Raw genomic sequence first — 21104 nt, 5'->3', positions numbered from 1 at the left:
GGCTTTTCAAGGAATTTTGGGAGTTGATAATGCCCCCCCCCCCAACTGAAAATGTATGGTTGTGCCCCCCTCGAAGTGAAATTGCTTCCTACGAGCCTGAAACCTATACAGTGGTGTACATTGAAGATCATTAAAGCTACGTTTTTGTCATTTTCTACGAAAATTTAAATGAAACAGGATGCAATCAATTTTTTAATTATCTAAATAAAGATTATCTGTTCCCAATCAACTTTCTTTCTATTGTAGACACATGAAAGCAATTATAACATACATGAATCCTTTCTGTAATAAATACAAACACGAACATGCATTACTTGTGGACAAGACCCCCCCCCCCCTCCTTTCCGCTCCATAATCGATGCATTTAGGTAGTCCGATCCTCAGGCTCTGAAAATCAGCTTTTAAGTAATTGAAAATGCTCGCAAAAATGACTCTGATTTCACATGGAAACCTGAATTTACCCATGGTATTTCTTCAAAGTTCATCATTATAGTTAATCAGATTATATAGGGAAAATTATCAAATCTCGAATATATTTTCAGGAAATGCGAATAAGAACACCAGCTATGCATTTTCAATTGAAAATTGATCAACAAATATAATTTAGGATAAAAAAAAAAAGTAGGCATCCAGACATTTGGAGAAATTTGCACCTTTTTAGGTCACTTGAGTCACTCAGGTGACCTATTGCTATCTGTTTTCGTCCGTCGTCGTGCGTCGTCCGTCGTGCGTTAAAATTTGAACATTTTCAGCTTCTTCTCTGAAACCGCTGAACCAATTTCAAAAATTTTAGTAAATGGCATCTATGTGTAAATCTAATTATTTTGTTGATCCTGATCACCCAATTTTTCTTGCTTTTGGGCAACAATTTTATATACTCTATGGATCCTCTAAATTGTTGAATAATACTCAGGTGACCGTTAAGGCCCTTGGGCCTCTTGTTTATGTTTATACAGTATTTTAGTCAATGTTATATAGTACATAGTATAAAAAGCTTGTGTTATCATTGCTAAAACCATCACGTATCACATCTAATTTCATATCATACTAATAAGCATTGGTATCTAATGCTAGATTAAAGGAAATTCGGTTTCTCTTAAAATGTTTTTTTTTTTCTTTTATGGGGTGCAAAATGTCAACTTTTTACAAGACATTTTTTCAGACTTCAAAGAACCTTAAATCACACTGAGATGCATAAAATGAAAATTGTGCACGAAAAGATCTCAATTTCAAGCTTCATTTTGAGACTTTTTAAATAAAATATTAATTTTAAGAGTTATCCTCCCTGGCTGAGAATCGGATATCCTTAACTAGATAAGGATTCTTTCAGAAATTTTTTTACCTAGTCATTTATAAGACATTCCAAGTTTTGAAAATGAAAAAGAAAAAAGATTACTCTATAAATATTTACATGTTTAAAAACCAAATATACATAACTATATTGTTAAGATAAGTAAGCGAGTATTTTTAAAAGGATTTTAACCAGATTATCCACGAAATAATAGACTCATGAGTATGTCGTAGTAAAGAAATATCGATAGAATGTTCAGTATTCCAATGCTTGTTCATAGGGGCTGAAGGAGACCAAAAATAGTGAATATCAGGAGTTCAAGTGATTTCTAATATAGGATTATTATAGGAAATACCATCATCAGGAATCTTACACAAATGCTCGGTAAGGTACCCCAATTTTTTGCGAGGGGACTTCTTAAAGTAGAAATATTTCAATCACAAAATATTGGGAAAAGTTAAATATTTTTGATGAACGTGTCGTCTGAACTTAATACCTACTACATGTGTACATGTATACTTAGTTCATTAGACTGGTTCTCTGGTATTGGTTAACGGGTGCAAGCACTTGTAATATTCCCAGCGACTGGAATCAAGGGCAGAGAACCTGTGCTATTGATTGATTGTTTGTTGCTTAACGTCCCTCTCGAGAATTTTTCACTTATGTATGTGAGTATGTAACTATGTATTTTATACTAGAATGTAAAATACCTATAATCACTTTAAAAAAGGTTGAATTGAGTAGGTACATAATTATATGTTAAGTATTTTTTATATATGTTATTAGTTTTGCTATCACCCAAATGATTCTGAATGAGTAGTGTCTTGAATACTTATGGTACAGGTGTGTCAGTAAAATTGACTATGCAGAGGCATCGTCCCCTGGTGCCCTCTGTATTCAAGCCACACTATATACATGTATTAGTATACTGCTATTATTGTCAATTTCTTTATCTACCTTCAGTTTTCTTCCTACTCAATATTTTTGATCCAGTTTCAGACTATTGTGATTATGTTGCAAATCTTGCATTTTCATGAGTATCCTACTCGTGGTATTGTGCATCTTTCATTTGTACCCTCATGATAGATATGATTTATATTCTTTCATATTACAATATACTTTAATATTATTTATATGTAATCATTCTGAAATAATTGTATATGCCCCCTGAGGGCCCTTGATTGGTGAATAAACATATTCTATATATGGAGACGCCACCACTTGCCGATGGAGGGCTAAAAATTCTGACCTATACTCGGCACTTACGGCCATTGAGCAGTGAGGGATCTTTTTCGTGCCAGCACCTACTGCGACACGGGACCTCGGTTTATATGGTCTCATCCAAAGGACCGGTCTCCACGTCCCACAGTGGGATTCGAACCCGCGACGTAAGGATCAACTCCTTACTCCGCGAATACCGGTGCTATTAGTTCATCACTTTGAACCGAATAGTGTTTTGTTCGAGTTATCTTGAATACAAGAATCGAGCTCGATCCCGATCGTGTGCTACTTTCACTTTATCGAAACATTATAGGTATATAAGCAATATTTATGTATTTGACTCCTTTACCGTTCTTCTCTTTAGATAAAAGTTTAATATTTACGTTGAATGTGTCATATTTATTATTACCTTTGTGTGATAACGTTAGTCAGGGATTTTTTAAAACAATGTCTTTCAAAGTTGAGCATGTTAAGCAGAGACATAAACAGGTTGGGACCAATCGTGTATTTTTCATAAATCCGCATCCAGATACTTATAAAGGAATAACTTTTGGTTGACAAGTTTTTCTGTATGCCCACTGTTTAGGAGATTGATCCATCAGAAGATCCTAAGCTTCTTGGGGATCAATCTAACAAACTGTATGGGGTTGCAAAAAAAAAATTGCTTGCCAAAAGTTATTACTTTTTAAGTATTTCGATGCGGATTTATAATATCTATAGCCAAAATAATTTTTTTTTCATTTTTTGCACTGTAAATTTATATCCCATATTATATCCCAAGTGGGTTATTATATTATCTCGTGGGCGATTCATGCGATTGGTTCCAACCTGATAAATCAAATAAATAATGTTCTTGAAATTTTTAAAATATAGGAGAAAAGTGTGCAAATCTTTTTTTTTATGTAGTGCATATGTCCTTAAACCATTTTACTCATTGTTAATAGATTATGACGAAGCGGGTCCTTGTTACGGGTGCTTCGGGGCTCTTTGGAAGATCCATCTACAAGGAGTTCCTGAATGATAATTCCTGGGAGACACTGGGACTCGCTTTCAGTCGTGCAAAAGACAAATTAAAGAAAGTGGATATAACCGATGAAAACCAAGTGAAAGAAGTCATCAACTCTTTTAAAGTGAGCTTTTATGCTGATTTATGTAAGAAATATTTATTTACACGTGTTGTAATATAAAAGCCTATTCAAATAATTTATATAATGTGATTTTTAAAACAGCCATCAGTTATAATCCACAGCGCTGCAGAGAGAAAACCTGATGCAGTGGAAAATGACCCTGATGGCACCAAGAAACTTAATCTGTCTGCCACAGAATACATCTGTCAGGCTGCAAGTAAGAATAAGGGGAGTTATATACTTGTACAGTATGTATACAGGTAATTCTATCATTATTAAGTCATTCAGTTTGAAACAAAATGTCAACTTAATAAGTTATATATTTTTATATAATCTAATAAATGTATATAGTAGGAAGTTTCCAACAAATTACATGTAATTCCACAGATCTTGTAATTGATGATAAATAATGTGCTCAAATGCATGGTAACTTACACATGTACATGTAATACTCTGTATTAAGGAGAAAAATGTGATGGATTAGACCAGAATTTAAACCTACAACCTTTGAACTATCTGCCAACTGCCCGATCTTCACATTCCTCACTAACCCAGACCCCTCTCTTGCAGGTCTTTTATTTGACACTTTCAGGGAATGTGACAGCACAAAATATAACTGTTGAGGAGAAAAATGCCATAGAACAGACCAGGATTTGAACCCAGGCCCCCTGAATCACTAGACAGATAACACAGTTGTTAGAACACCTGACTAGTGATTCAGGGGGCCAAGGTTCAAATCTTGGTCTGATCAGTCACATTTTTCTTCTTTCTGGTTACAACTTTACATGTATTGCATTTTAGAGGCCATTGGTGCCTGGGTCCTGTACATTAGCACTGACTATGTATTTGATGGGACTTCCCCTCCTTACGAAGAAGATGCTAAACCTAACCCCCTCAACAAGTATGGACAGAGTAAACTAGATGGAGAAAAAATTACACTAGAAGCATCTTCAGGTAATTATTTGTTAATAAAATTAAAAACCTATCCACAGTAAAGCTGAAGACAGTTTTTTTCCAGTATGATACTGATAAAGCAATATTAAAAAACAAAAAAAGATGTACTTCAGTACATAATTAAAACAAAAATTTGAATTTGAGCACAACTTAAAATGTATATTAAAAACTGTATTTTCAGTTCTTTCAATATTACTTGTGGATTTTGGATCAGAGGTTGTGCTATATTCAAAAATCCAAAAATAGAAAAACAGCTTAAAATATATAGACCATTTCAGAAGAAATTTACTTGCAATGGGAATAATGATGCCATTCATGACATTACAATAAACAGATAAGCAAGAAAACATTTTCCACTAAAAATCAAAAGTTTTTTCAAAAAAATTTCAGAACTTTACATGTCAGATGAGGATCATTGATAAACATGGCACTATTTGAAATTGAAAATTTAATGTGCTGTGAAATCACTAATTTTCCTGGGGGTTTAATTTTCGTTGTTTTCCGAGGTATGGTGAGACCCACGAATTTACGAACACCACAAAATTTTATACTTCATATGCATTACTACTAAACATTTTCCAGTCAAGAAATCAAATCCCCACAAACCAATATTTTTTCCTCAAACCTAGAAAATATTACCCCACGAAAATGTGATTTTACAGTATATATTTTACCAAAATAAAATCTGTTTATATTTCTAGCAAGCTTGTTTGTATAAGCTGTTTGTATTTCTAGCAAATCTCTAAAAGATTTAAACTGGAAATACTTGGTTGATTTTCAAAACAGATAACTCTGTACTGCGAGTACCCATCCTATATGGAGATATTGAATACCTCTCCGAGAGTGCCGTCACGGTGCTGTTTGAGAAGATTATGACAGGATCTGAATTAATAGCATCTGATTATGAAAAGAGATACCCCACCCACTGCGGTGATATAGCTGATGCCATTAGACAGCTAGCAGACAAAAGGCTACAGGTTAGCTCATGAACTTATCAATGCCAATTTTTTCTGCTCTGACACTACTCAAGTTTCATTGATTTTAGTCTTTAACACAGTATCATTTCATTAACAAATTATACCTTTTTATTCCAGGATCCTGAGAAAGTTTGTGGTGTGTTTCACTGGTCATCTAAAGAGGAAATGACTAAATATGATATGTCTATTGCCATGGCCTCAGCCTTCTCATTGAGTACAGAGAACATAAAACCTGATAGAAGCCCCTCCAAGGGGGCACCCCGCCCTTACAACACACATCTATCCTGTAAGAAAATGGAAGCTTTCGTCTCTGGGAGAAGAACACCATTCTCAGAGGGCATCAAGGCGGTCCTGCAGCCATATTTTAAAAAATGAGTAAAATGAACTGGAGACTGGAATGCTTGAACATGAATTTATTTTCTGCTGGTTGGTTTTAAATTAAATGGGTAAAATTTATGTAAGTCTTTTTTAACTTGTTATTGTAAATATTGCCTATGCACATGTACCTGTCAGACTTGTGAACTTTTTAAAGCTGAAAATATATGGATAGCTTCATGTACATGCAAGTTATAAAGCTTTGTTTTCCAATATACGTTGAACATGCATTAGTTGATCACTCTTGGAAAACTTTGTCTATGCATGCAATAAACAAAATGCTTTTTCATTCGTTAAAACAAATTCAAAACTGTTTTCCCCATAAAAAAATTCTGAATTGTGTTGGGCCAGTAAGTGAATTTCACAAGCTCTTGGAGACTCAGTTTTTATCTCTATGTAGGATTCATGTCATGATGTTCAGCAACATGTGTATTACATCATATTGTTCCATCACACCCTCACTTTATATAGGCCAGCTGCATTAGTTCTAGACTGGTGAACTTTGGTGTTTTAACAACATAAGTGTCCTGTACTGGTGATCGAATTTTAATTCTACGAAGGTGTGTATCTCGTCCATTTTGATGATTTGAAAGTACAGCTATCTGAACCATGAATGTCCGGATAGGTTTATCATTGATGTCTTTCATTGGGACACATACCCAGCCCACTGGTTCACTTAGTTCTATTTGATCTACCTCAATGAGGTCATTAAAGTGTGTACCAGCACGCAGAGAAATCCTGAAAATGTATAAAAACCAGATAACAGAAAAAAATTTCCATGATGAATTATGTAAATGAAAAAAAAATCCAGAAAAAAGTTTACCTGTAAAAGACATATTCAAGATCAAAGTTGCAACTTTCTTGAATGTTTTCATTAAAACACTTGCACAGATTATATAATAGTGTATAAATCATTTATGTGGATTTGATGTTTGTATAGTCTACCAGTAAGACATCTAGATTTGCTAATACAGCTCTTTCAAAGATAGTCAAAATTTAGCAATTCTGTTGCTTATACAAGGTATGTACTTAGTACATTGGTATAATTAACCTAATTACCTGTTCATAAATAGTCATTGACAACCACACTGTAAAGCATATCAATATTATCTGAAATACGATGGTGATACATGTTTGGTGTGCAATTTTGATATCTCTGAGGTAAGTATTTTTGATATCTATGAGGTGTGTAGCTGTGATATCTATGAGGTGTGAAGCTGTGATATCTATGAGGTGTGTAGCTGTGATATCTATGAGGTGTGTAGCTGTGATATCTAATAGGTGTGTAGTTGTGATATCTAATAGGTGTGTAGCTGTGATATCTATGAGGTGTGTAGCTGTGATATCTATGAGGTGTGTAGCTGTGATATCTATGAGGTGTGTAGCTGTGATATCTATGAGGTGTGTAGCTGTGATATTTATGAGGTGTGTAGCTGTGATATCTAATAGGTGTGTAGTTGTGATATCTAATAGGTGTGTAGCTGTGATATCTATGAGGTGTGTAGCTGTGATATCTATGAGGTGTGTAGCTGTGATGTCTTTAAGGTGTGTAGCTGTGATATCTGTAAGGTGTGAAGCTGTGATATCTGTAAGGTGTGAAGCTCTGATATCTATGAGACGTGTAGTTATGGTATCTTTGAGATGTGTAGTTTTGATATCTTTAAGATTTGTAGGTTTGATATCTCTGAGGTGTGTAGTTGTGATATTCAAGTGGTGTGTAATTTTGATATCTATTAGGTGTGTTGACATCTATGAGGTTTGAAGTTCCTTATCTATTCTGAGTAAAGCTGTAATATCTATGACGTAAGTTAGATAGTGTTGATCAGGTGTGTAGTTTTGATACCTATTGTATGTGAAGCTGGTGTTTTATTACCTTTTAGGTGTGTAATTTTGATACTGAGCTGTGATATCTGTAATGTGTGTAACAGTAATATTGATCAGGTGTTCAGTTTTGATACCTATTAGGTGTGTGTCTGAGGTGTTCAGTTTAAAAAAATATATATAAGGAATATAGCTCAGGTGTTCAGTTTAAATAACTATAAGGAATGTATCTGAGGTGTTCAGTTTTTGATACCTATTAGGTGTGTAGCTCTCGTCAGCTTTATAATCAGTGTAGATACACACATCGTGGATGGTGGTCTTCCTTCTGAACTGGATATTGACGAGATGTGGTTGAGGTCCATCTGACTGCCAGTAAGCATCCACTGTATTATCCAGTAGCTGCTCTACCCCAAAACCTAGGGCCAATTATGATTGTGTTATTATACATATTTACAGATATTTAATTTTAGTCTATTTTTTGCTTGTTGGTGACCGCAACCATTCAATTCTTGAAATTAATATTATTTCCTCTTTACCATAAAATCACATATACCAACATTGAAAACTTTTAATCTTCAAACAATACCTTCCAGTACCAACTTCTTAAACTTTGTTATACATGTATAATACATGTATTTGACTGAATATACATGTAAATACCTCTAATTATTTTTCTCATGCCTACCTGGTTTACAAGAAGACAATGACCACACAGCCTGATTTCCAACCTCACGAAGTCTACCCTCTCGTTCATCTTTCAAAATATCCACCTCTGGATTTGCTACAACCTTGGTGGCCATGATACTGAAAATAAATTTTCAGTCATTAATTCATCTGAAGCAATAAATACATGTATAGGTTATTAAAAAACTATGCAGTTCACCTCAAAATACTTGAAAAGATATGATGTTACAGGGTCCCTGGGATTTCAACAACCTCATAAAGTCAGCATTTTGTAAATTCTATGGTCATTATAATGACCTTGTTAACAAATATAACCTATCATTGGGTCATATTTTGGCTGACACGTTTCATACTCTGTAAGGCTTTTGTTGGTATACTAAATGTTACGTCTATCTGATCAATACTTGGGGCTGTGGGCGTGACATACCAGTGAGCAGATGATGCTCACTCTTGCTAGGCACCTGATCAGACCTCTGGAATTTCCAGGGGTCCGCGTTTTATGCCCTGTTCACAGATTTGTACTGTCTGTAGAACTTTTGAGATTGATCACTGTTCCTTATCTTCACCTTTTTTTATTACAGCTGCAATTAAGTTCTTGCTAAACAGATTTTTTCCTATATTTTCCAATGTAAAACTTTGATCCCCCATTGTGGCCCCACCCTAACCCTGGGGGTTATGATTTGAACAAACTTGAATTTACACTACTTGAAGATGCTTGACCATTTCAATATGACAAAACATGGCTTTGCTGTTCTTGAAAAGAAGATTTTAAAAGTTTTTTTCCTTATATATTCCTATGTAAAACTTTTGATACCCCATTATGGCCAGCTCTACCCCTGGGGTTCATGATTTGAACAAATTTGAATCTACACTACCTGAGAATGCTTCCATAGCAATAAGACTAATCATGGCTTTGCTGTTCTTGAAAAGAAGATTTTTCAAGTTTTTTCCTATATATATATTTCTATGTAAAACTATGATTCCCCATTGTGGCCCCACCCTACCCCCAGGGGTCATGATTTGAACAAATTTAATTCTACACTACATGAGGATGCTTCCATATCAATATGACAAAACATGGCTTTGCTGTTCTTGAGAAGAAGATTTTAAAAGTTTTTTTCCTGTATATTCCTATGTAAAAATTTGATTCCCCATTGTGGCCCCACCCTAACCCAGGGGATCATGATTCGAACAAAAGTTGAATCTACACTTTCTGAAAATGCTGTCATATCAATATGACTCATCATCGCTTTGCTGTTCTTGAGAAGAAGATTTTTAAAAAATTTTCCTATATATTCCTATGTAAAACTTTGATCCCCCATTGTGACCCCACCCTACCCCTGTTAGTCATGATTTGAATAAACTTGTATCTACACTATCTGAGGATGATTCCACATGAGTTTCATCTTTCCTGGCCCAGTGGTTCTTGAGAAGAAGATTTTTAAAAGATGCTATTAATTTTTCACTAATTTGTAATTATCTCCCTTCATTTGAACAAATTTGAACCCCCTCAACCCAAGGATACTTTGTGGCAAGTTTGGTTGAAATGGCCCAGTGGTTCTTGAGAAGAAGTCGAAAATGTGAAAAGTTTACAGACAGACGGACAAAATGTGACCAGAAAAGCTCGCTTGAGCCTTCGGCTCAGGTGAGCTAAAAAATGGAATTAAATTAACTGGTAATAATTTTTAACAAAGCAAATTTATCACACCTATTTACTCTTCAAAACACACATGTAATGGACTTGGGTATACAAAATGAATTGGAGTAATACCGTCTTGGAATAAAGTAAGGGCCTATCCTGAGAAGCACATTATTTGACTAGAATTCAAGTAGTTACCTGTTACTTTACAAAAGTATATTTGCATAAAACGGGTTATAATTACGGCATATTTATTTAGATTCTACCTCTTATTTTATAAACTGAACATTTTAAAAAATTAATTGCATGCTCTTCTATTATAACAATTTATAGTAACTTCTTGCTCAGGTTTCATAAATCAGTGTGTTGAAATAAGTACACATCAAGATATAATTTTATTAGCTGTTGAAACTATCAAGCAATTTGGAACCTGTTTTCAGGACTTTTTTCATTTATTCAAGAACTCTCATCAACTTTATGAAACCGAATTTCCTCGATACAATATTATACGAAGTGAAAATAGTTGCATTTACTGGAGTTTAAAATTGAAATGTTTATTTACATATAACAAACCTTTCAATATTACTAATTCTTCACGAATATAACAACATATTTCTCTAGGTTCTGCCAAAAATCAGTGTATTTCTCAGAGCTAGAGGTATTTAAAGAAAACCGGAAATGGAGTTGAAAAGTAATTGACAAGACGTACATTGATAATTTTGAATTCCACTCTGCGTTCATGCGATTTTCAGCACATCAAATTGATACTACACGCTATCAATATATTTCTAAACTTTTTTTGATCACTCATTCTCTGTATTAATTCAAAGTCGTTATAACAAGCATTTTATTGACTTTCCTTGTTTTTAAAATCGGGATCAACATTCCAATTTTTTTTGTTTGGCTTTGATAACTTGTACGCGAAGTGTCAATATTATGTCAATATAATAGCTGATAATAGTCTAGACAATATGAATATTAACATTTGGCATTAGAAGAATTATTAATTTATTTTTTCATACTCATGTTAAAAATCCTATTTTTTGCCAGCTAGGTTATTTATTTGCTTTTCTCATATTCTCCTGACGAAGTTTATTCCCTAATGTCAACTCTAATAGAACTATTGGAAAGGAAGAGGACAGAGTGGCTGGATCTAGTAGCTGTAATATACGATGACGATCATTCAAAGCAATATCAAACATACAGGAAGTTATACAGCTTTGCAAAAAAAGTCAGAAAAAGCTTCATTAGTCAATTAATTTATCTTGTGACACAGCCAAAAAAATAAAAATTATCTTGAAATATTTGCTTGACAATTTTACATTTGGAAACACTCTTTTCAGGTATCTGATGCTTTATACATGGAAATGGTTCATAACTCAGTAATTGCTGTATGTAGGAAAACTGACCTCTTTACGCCTGCCATCCTCTTTGGGTAAGTCTTTATGGTAAATTACATTGGTTGACGGACATGTCGGCCCAACATCACCTACACCCGTCACATAATATTTCATTATAAAATAAATATTTTAAAGGTAATTTTTAACTTATGCCTGAAAACAAGTTTTTACAGATGAACATATTAACTTTGAAGAATATATATTATATACTAATATCTGAATACATTTCTTTGTGTGTATGTATTAACAATGCCTGTTTTTTAATTAATTATTTTTAAAAACAAGAATGGTCATTTTGAGTTGTTTCCCTGACAACCTCAAACATATGAGATTGGATGATAATTCCTGAAAAGATATAAAGGGACTTATTGTTAATTAATGTCTCACAATGATGCATGCTCTTAATTACCCCTCATTGTCACCAATGACACACACTTTATACTCCAAAGGATGCACCACAGCATTGTGTTTGTTTTGTTTGTTTATCAAATAAGCACTTTAATTGTCTTCTCTTTCCTTGATTATCATTAGTTTACTCATGGAAGGTCTTATAATTAATTAAAACTTGGATCATTCATTCAGTTTATACTTATTCTTTAATCAATATTTCATTCGAAATGCAAATTGGAAATGTACAATAATGAAATTTTGCTTTGGCCAATGTATCTTACATGTACATATGGATAGACCTGTCTTAAACCTGGGCTGACTTGTCTAGGCCAAGATGTAATTAGTCCTAAATGTCCATGGGCCAAGGTGTCATAGGGCCAAAGTGTCTGACATTCTGTTTCATGCATCGTGCACTGTCATATGACACTATGGCAGAGTTATATACACTCATTCAGTGAAATAGAAGAATTGTATTAAGCACCTTTGGAAGGAGACAAATGTATATACCCTGGTATGTCCATGTGTAGCTATTAAAATGCACAGTCTACCAAGAAATGTTAATTTGCTTATTTTTTATTCTCAATCAGCTATTAAATATCACCAGGAGATGTAGTTACTTTCCTCCGTAGTTATGTTGACTTTTTCGGAATGTTGGAACTCTTCCTCAACAATATGCTTGATTAATATGCAGAATTGTACTTATTATCATATTTCTTTTAAGATTTTTTTTGTCATGAGTAGTTTGCATTTATTATCAGTAAAATAAAAAACTGAGGATAATTTCGTAAATCTGTTTATTCAGAATAGTCCAAAGTGGTTATGCTTTCTTTAATCTTGACAAGTATGGTGTAGATGGTACCACATCATTATTCAACAGGATGAATGTCAGTATAGTCCTTGTTCAGAATGATTATACACAGGTGAGTGTAGAATATGAAATGTTATTGTCACAGATACAATGTCAAAGCAGTCAGTATAATTACATGCATTTGGTAACTACAGGTCATAGAGAGTCTGATACAGAGGTTTGATGGAGAGGTGGCTACAAACTCATTTTTATCATCTCTAGGATTAGTTCTCCTCAAAATTCAACAAAGAAATGAGAAACAAGAAGGAATTCCTAACATTGCTTATTGTATAAGAACATCTGGTTCTACAGGCCAGCCCAAGCTAGTGCAAGTGCCACACAGCTGTATTATACCAAATATCACAGATATCAGGTAAACAGCTTACAGGGTAATCCCCACCCTGCTGTATAGGATCTTGTTCCTACAAATAATTACTGCTTGTGCACTAGAAGCACACTGTTTTTGCTTATTGATTCTAATACAAACTCTTGGAAGTGCATACACTTGTTTGTTTTTAATTTTTTTTCCAGTTTTTGAAAATCTGTAAACAAGTTTTGAACTTATATTTTTCAATATTGCACATATTTTATTGTCAGTGTGGGATTAGACTCTTTGACAAGTACTAAAAACCTAGGTAATCATAAGTTGTAATTAAATGCAAATAATTCTCAACTTTCAGGAACATTTATGAAGTGAAGAGCAATGATATGGTCTTTCTGTGTTCACCTTTGACTTTTGACCCCAGCATTGTAGAAATCTTTGTGACTTTAACAAGTGGGGCCAGTCTTTTGATTGTACCAGATCATGTTAAGGCCCAGTCCAAGAAATTACTGTCTGTAATATTCAAGAGGAATAAAGTCACAGTCATACAGGTTATATTTTGGGATAATGCAGATATATTCAATAAAGAATTGTAGCATATTACATGTACATGATTAATGAGAGTATTATACAAATACTGGAATTTATATATCCTAGACCATAACAGCATTTCATTGAATTTAGATCATCATGATTATTGTTAAAGAATGTATTTATTTATGTCACTTAGGCAACACCCTCCTTGATACAAAGGCAACCTGCTGCTGATGTGAGAAATTCCATCTTGAGTGCAACATCAAGTCTGAGAATACTTGCCTTGGGTGGAGAGGAGTTCCCTCCCCTGAGTAAGATTCGTGAGTGGAGAGCTCCAGGCAATCAGACCCAGTTTATCAATTTGTATGGAATCACAGAGGTCTCCTGCTGGTCATTATATCACTGTATGGAGGAAAAGGAATTCTGGTAAAAATAATCATTACATCTCACATGTTGTACATACTAATCTATTGATGCAAGTAGATGAGGTATTTTTTTCAAATCTTTAGAGTATATAACTCTTGTTTAGGTATAGTGATGAAGAAGTTCCCCTTGGTAAACCATTGTCACAGTCCAGTTACAAAATTCTGAATGAAGAAGGTGTGGAGGTAATAGAGGGAACAGGAAAGTTATATTTAGGTACAAACTAATCTACTGCATTGTACATCTGTCAGACTATCTAATTCATATCAAGTGAATACATTTCTAACTAGCTTGTGAATATTTACTCACTATATCAAGGACAGTCAGCATTAAAACATATAAAAAATGAGGAGATGTGGTTGAAGAATATTCTCTGTATGACTGAGGGAGGAGGCTAAATAAAATTTGTTATTTCAAAGGGGGTCCTGGCAGACAGTGTATAATAGACGATGTGATTTCTGATAAGCTCCAGGACTTCCGAGATTCAGGTGATATTGTTAGAATTGACTGCCGAGGCAGAATTACTTTTGTTGGCAGACAAGGCAGACAGATCAAGAGAAATGGCTGCCGACTTAACCTCAGGGAAATTGAGAAGGTCAGTTATAATGAAGCAGCCTTTCCTTAAGTTTATTTATTCTCCTGACAGGACAACACAAGTTACTAGCAATCAATTTGTACTTATTTCAGGTAGCACTAGCAGACTCAACAGTTTCTGAATGTAAAGCAGTGTTCCATCAAGGAAGACTGATTATTTTTGTAGTTCCACATCAGAAAACACAGAGAATAAAGGACCAGCTACAGTCAGTTCTAGGGAGAATGCTGCCCAGGCATTATATTCCAGACAATATTGTTCCCGTTCAGGAGATTCCAATCACCAAACATGGTAAGACTGAGACTGTAAGATACGGAATATAACAATCATTGCTACTGACAATATGACAGATTTGCATGTGTAAATTTTACAGGTAAATGTGACTTCCATGCTTTGTTGTCCCAATGTCTGAATAATCAGGATAAATTTGATGATCAGTCTTCAGCTACCATTGAAGACATTGTAAGAGAAGAATGGAAGGTAAACCAGTTAAATATAATAGCTGTAGTTTGAGCTTTAACATGCTAGTTCAATGTACATGTACATTATATGCAAACAATACATCAATGGAGATTTTCTGTTTTAGAAACTACTCAGAGGTTGTGATTTAACAAAGGACAGCAATTTCTTATTGAGTGGAGGTGACTCCTTATCTGCTGTAATGTTAGCTAGATCTATTGAAGATCAGTTTGAATTATCTGCCCCTGATTTGGTTGACATTATTTTACATGATACATTTCTTGATATAGTAAACTGTACAGAAAAACAGAGAAAATTGTTTAAGTTAAAGCGGTCCACGAACAAGGGAGAAAACCACCCTTTATATCAAGATATGACTTCTGGGAACAAGAAAAGAAAAATTGACATCATTGGTAGATTATGGAAGGCATGTTGTTGTGTCAATAGTAGTGTGATGAGAGGTAATCAGTATTTCTGTAAGACTTGTATGACTACTGTCTGTAAACTTATCCTGACTACTGACAGTAAATCTAACTTGACTATTGACAGTAAATCTAACTCGACTTTTGACAACAAATCTAACTCGACTATTGACAATAAACCTAATAAGACAAGTACCAGTAAACCAAACTCAACAGAGCAGGTGTACAGCACTACTGAGAAAGACGCATCTAGAAAGTCTTATACACCAGAACAAGGAATTAGTTCTGCAGAAAGAGACAGAACAAAAGTGAAGCTGAAACAGAAATGGAGTTTTAACACAGGAAAATGTGTGGATGCTTCTCCTCTTGTTGTCAAATCCAGGTATCTACTTCTGTGGGGATGTCAACAATTCTAGAATGATGTACCTTTCTGTACATCCAATTAAGGCATCTACATGTATGCATTTACGGACTTTAACCCTGTCTGGAATTAAATCAGTGAGATAAATACATTACATACTCTTTTACTACAGTTCTGGATTCCATGAGGTATACATTGGATCACACTCCCACAACATGTATGCTCTGGTGGCTGAAACGGGAGAACTGCTGTGGAAAACAGAACTAGGGGACAGGATCGAGTCTTCTGCTTGTATCAGTCTGTGTGGAAAGTATATTGTTGTAGGTATGGATGTGGATCATTCTGGTTAGGAGTAGTAAAGCATTTATATGTAAGAAGTCTAGTGGCTGTCTTCTGCAAACAATGTCAGATTAAGGCAACTGTGATAATGAAAATCTTTGCAAATTTAATCAAATCTAGACAAGGTATTCCATGAATTCTTCCAAATTTTGATTTATACTTGCAAGTAATGGTAAATATGCATGTATATGTAGTACATATTAAGTAGCATTAGTATTGATTGAAGTAAGCATTGTTTGATTAGGGTGTTATGATGGTGGAGTGTATACATTGACTCGAGACACTGGGAACATAAGATGGCGGTATAAAACTAAATCAGCTGTGAAGAGTTCTCCCACTGTGGACCCCATAACTGGATGGATATTTATAGGGTCACATGATCATCATGTTCATGCACTCAGTATTGAGGTATTTGTGTGGGTCTTTGTTTGGTAGTATATACAGTAACAAAAAGTAACAAAATATGGTAATCTGAAGAAAATGTTGGAATTTAAAGAATGTACATATCACGTACCCGTCAGTTCCTCTATTTTGCATCTTATATACCTGTACCAAAACATTCTGACAATGATAACATGATCTCAGTCCATTGAGTATTTTAGGCTATTATCCACATACATTTACCAAAGATTTTACATTTTCTGTATCATCCCATTTAGTTTGTGAACTAATCCATCACATTGTTATTAAGTATAATTATAATGAAAAGTGGTGACCAGTTCCATTGAGTTACATGCAGTAAAGATGTTTTACTCAATATCTCTGATCTTACTCATAAATAATTGCAAATATACTACAACTTTATTAACTAGTCAGAGTAATATTCTAGCTTACATTAGGTTTATCATTTCATTATAGGACCAGAGGTGCTGTTGGAGAGTTGAGGTTGGTGGGGGTAGTGTGTTTTCCTCCCCAGCTGTGTCTACTGCCCCTTATTATGTCTGTTCCTGCTCCCTCTCTGGTCACATTGCAGCCATACAGCCAGTATGATACCTACCTCTTGTCTTAAATTTCAAAGCCTTCTTTCTATAGAAACTTGTAATTTCCAAAGAAATAGAAGATATTTCCTTTTATACATTAAATATGCATGGACATGCACATTCTGAACTTTTAATTGTTTGAGAATTGTAATTTAAAAGTCTTGATTCCACATACATGTATATTTGAAGTTCACTAGAACATTTCTACTTCAGATCTGTGGCTACATCCTTTGGATGTACAATACAGAGAAGCCGATATTTTCTTCGCCTGTTATAACAGACACTGGTCCCTGTGTTGGATGTGTGGATGGCAATTTGTATCAGTTAGATCATCAGGGAAATTTGGTGGGTGAAAATGGGGTATTTTTTAACTCAAGTATTAATATTGCCTTGAGCTTTGAAATTCGGACAGTTTTTGGTGGTGCATTCTAGTGACAATATTTCAAAAGAGTTGTCTGCTTTTACAGTATTTCAGTCAGTGTAATCAATATAAATTATGTGAATTTAAGAGATACTTTCTTGCATATAAAGTCTGGGAGCATGTGATTTGACCTTGAACCTTAAGTTATTTTGCACAATAAAAGTCAGTAGCAGTGAAAAAGAAACATCATGTTCCTTGGAGAAATAATGGATGTTTAGGCTTGATACAAATATTGCTGAAGACCTCTGTGTGTGTTATGGCCCTAACCAAAGGTCATTTTGGAAGGTTCAAGGTTGTTAGCATTAGGGCTGTGTCAATATATCAATTTGTACTGATATTCAAGAATGTATCGTATCGAAAAAATAACTACCAATATGTATCAGGCATGCAGTTTTTCTTATACCTCTGTGAAGAAGTTGTGAATTTCAATCACCAAAGATAATATTTTACTGTTTTGAATTAAAACTGATCAATAGTGATAAAAACATTAAGGAGATAGCACATCTTAAATAATTGTTACAAAATACATGGTAGACAACTATATTTTAACATGTTGGTTTTACAGTCGTTAAAGTGTATTTTGTAATGACAGGGAGACAAGAACTTCAAAATGGGTTATAAGACACAGTTTTTACAAAATTTATGCATGAAGTCTTTTTAAAAAACCTGATAAGAATCCAATATATCCCATATGGCTTAATTAAATATTGTATCATATCATATCGAAATATTTTGCTCAATACACAGCCCTAGTTAGCATCCATAAATGAATAAATAAATAAAAGTAAACTTCATTACCAAAACAAATACAAGCCTGCACTTGACACAGATTTGTAGAATATTGTGTCATAAACCTGACCCCAAGTTTGTTTATTGAGGAATAAATATATGGGTATATATGGGTATAATTTTACAGCTAATAATAATATTTATGGTATTTCATGTTTTAAGTTTAATTTGCAGGTGTGGATTTTTCCTACTTTGGCACCTGTGTTTTCATCCCCATTGATAGCACCTGTCATTACCTCCTCTGATGTTGCCAGTTTATCAATCCTAGTGGGATCCCATGACTGTTGTGTGTACTGTTTGACTCCAGATGGCAAACAAGTTTGGAAGCATCAGACAACAGACTTTGTGTACTCCACCTGTTTCTGTTTTGGAGATATCTCTAATGACTATAAACATGACAATAAACTATTACATGAAGGTGACAGTGGATTAAAGATCTCAAGTCACACTCATAATCAAATCAAGTCTAGAACACTCAACTCAACAGCTGATTTTAATCCTGAAAGCATGCAATGTAGATACCAATATTGTGTGGTCACCTCAAAAGATGGTAACATAACAATCATTGACACAAATAAAGGTCAAGAGGTGAATTCAATTAAGTTATCCTGGGAGGTATTTTCCTCCCCTGTGGTGGTGGGTAGCTTACTTTTTGTAGGATGTAGGGATAATAATGTTTATTGTTTTGATATCACTTAGAAACAATAGTGTAATTTGGAGTCATCATCAGTTTTTGTGAGGCAAATTGCTATCAGTGATGAGACTCATTGCTGTCATCCTGCATCTCCAGTACTGCAGTGACGAAGGATTCAACAATGTTTACGCTACTGAAAATAGTGCAATTCTATTAATTATGAGATAATAACAAGATCATCAATATGTTCTGCTAATTCAGTGTGATTTGAATTGAATATAAAGGAATATTTCAGTATACATGTAATAAGTTATCTTAATTGTTTATGCATGATAAAATAAAAAATCAAAACGATGTGTTTATTTATAGTGTGTGGAGCATAACGCAGCCCTGACAGAGGTCGCGGATGACCTGATATATATGGCACGCCAATTTCACAAAAATTAGCGAAACTTAGTTTCACAGTTGGTAAACTAGGTTTATCGACTGTAAACTATAGTTTACAAACCGTGAACTATAGTTAACGATTCGTTAACTATAGTTTTCATCTGTAAAACTATATTTAACGGTTGTTAACTATAGTTTACGAATGCTAATCTAAGTTTATCTGTCTGTAATTAAACGTTAACAATAGATTTTGTTGATAAACATAGATTCACATCTGTAAACTATAATTTACAATCGTGAACTATAGTTAAGAGTTGTTAATCATAGTTTCACAATTCGTGAAACTATATTTATCAGATAAACTATGTTTTACATTCGTTAACCATAGATTTCGGTTGTAAACTATAGTTAACTGTCATTTATACTCACAAACTATATTTAACAGACGTAAACTATACTTATCGATCGTAAACTATAGTTTTGAGAGCTAAACTATGATTCACATTTGCCAATCATAGTTTATCGTAATAAACTATAATTCACACTCGTAAACTATAGTTAAGAGTTGTTAAATATAGATTATGAATCTAAACACCTGTTAACTGTTAACGATAGTTTTCAATTCGAAATTTCGCGGCACCAATCGCGAGAAGCAATAATAATATTAAGGACACGTGTTGGGCATTATCTAAAGCAAAGACCGAGTGATATATAATCAATATTACTTTCTCTATTTAAACAGGATTAATTGTATTTGTTTTAAAATGTCGTGTATATATACATTTCCTATGGGGAAAATTTTAGAAATATGATAAAATTTTAATTTTTTAAAAGACAGAATATTACGAGATTTTTGCTCAAGCAGAGGAGGGTGAAGCGCGTTTTACAATGTGCCAAGCATTTTCCCGCCACATCTCATCACCAAAACAAAGAAACTGCAGTGGCGGATATAGATAGGATTGTGGGGGTTTCAACGTCCTCCTTTGAATTTAAGAGAGAGAGAGAATGAGAGAGAAGTCCCAAATATTTGTTGTGTTTGTTCCGTGAAAGGCCACTTTTATTTATGTATGAAGAAAAAATAAATTCCGCGCCTGCAATGTTACATGTACTGTGTTATGTCTTTATTTACAGATGAATATAAGATATACATGTATTTTATTAATGACAGATCACGCATTTCGGTCTCTATTTTTCTCTTTTAAATCAAAAAAAATAAAATTTTAATCAATAATTTTCCAGTCATTTTTCTTTTTATTTCCAACTAGATTTGCTTTAAAATAATAGAACATTTACTTATAACGCCAACAAGAAATATACATGCATATATATTTAACAACAATTGTCGTTACATAGCAAAATCTTATAATACTGTAACTAGGATTAGCCGATCTATAATTTACAAAAAAACTATTGTTAACTATAGTTTTGATCGTAAACTATGGTTTAGAGTCGTGAAATCTAGTTTCACAGAAAATTGTGCATCTCCGATACAAAATAAGAGATTCTGTTCCTAAACTGTGTTTCTCAAGTGTAAAACTATGTTTATCGCATTTTTGTGAATTTGGCGCTTTGTATGTCTGTAAAGTATACTTTACAAAGCCTAAACTATAATTTACATTTGTTAAGTATAGTTTAGAGTTGTAAATCATATAGTTTACAAATCGTGAAACTATATTTATCAGATAAACTATATTTTGCAGTAGCAAATGATTGTT

General features: G+C 33.9%; 3 protein-coding genes across 4 annotated transcripts; 2 read left to right on the top strand and 1 right to left on the bottom strand.

Annotated features, from left to right (window-relative positions):
- The first annotated feature begins 3456 nt into the window (after nt 1-3456).
- Nucleotides 3457-6234, top strand: LOC133173112 (methionine adenosyltransferase 2 subunit beta-like). Its single transcript, XM_061308042.1, has 5 exons — nt 3457-3642; nt 3742-3856; nt 4441-4593; nt 5380-5570; nt 5688-6234. Exons 1-5 carry the CDS (start codon nt 3460-3462, stop codon nt 5943-5945), a joined length of 900 nt encoding a protein of 299 aa, XP_061164026.1. The 5' UTR covers nt 3457-3459; the 3' UTR covers nt 5946-6234.
- LOC133173113 (anaphase-promoting complex subunit 10-like) lies at nt 5969-10895 on the bottom strand. Of its 2 annotated transcripts, none has more exons than XM_061308043.1 (4): nt 10799-10895; nt 8452-8570; nt 8020-8182; nt 5969-6683 (listed from the first exon to the last, which is right to left on the bottom strand). In XM_061308043.1, exons 1-4 carry the CDS (start codon nt 10828-10830, stop codon nt 6404-6406), a joined length of 594 nt encoding a protein of 197 aa, XP_061164027.1. In that variant the 5' UTR covers nt 10831-10895; the 3' UTR covers nt 5969-6403. The 2 variants fall into 2 exon arrangements, with proteins under 2 accessions (XP_061164027.1, XP_061164028.1); XM_061308044.1 differs by lacking the exon at nt 10799-10895 and adding an exon at nt 10663-10749.
- A 174-nt stretch (nt 10896-11069) lies between these two features.
- On the top strand, nt 11070-19329 carry LOC133173982 (beta-alanine-activating enzyme-like). The gene is made up of 16 exons (XM_061309043.1): nt 11070-11320; nt 11433-11524; nt 12682-12799; nt 12882-13099; nt 13407-13599; nt 13779-14008; nt 14112-14221; nt 14425-14600; nt 14693-14888; nt 14971-15077; nt 15184-15860; nt 16012-16163; nt 16423-16586; nt 17037-17162; nt 17372-17503; nt 18543-19329. Exons 1-16 carry the CDS (start codon nt 11192-11194, stop codon nt 19065-19067), a joined length of 3345 nt encoding a protein of 1114 aa, XP_061165027.1. The 5' UTR covers nt 11070-11191; the 3' UTR covers nt 19068-19329.
- Nucleotides 19330-21104: the final 1775 nt, after the last annotated feature.

The sequence above is a fragment of the Saccostrea echinata genome, unplaced genomic scaffold (genome assembly GCF_033153115.1).
Source record: "Saccostrea echinata isolate AGI-Se365-2 ecotype Australia unplaced genomic scaffold, CSIRO_AGI_Sech_v1 ptg000056l, whole genome shotgun sequence".
NCBI lineage: Eukaryota > Metazoa > Mollusca > Bivalvia > Ostreida > Ostreidae > Saccostrea > Saccostrea echinata.
This window is presented reverse-complemented; position numbering and strand designations above follow the sequence as displayed.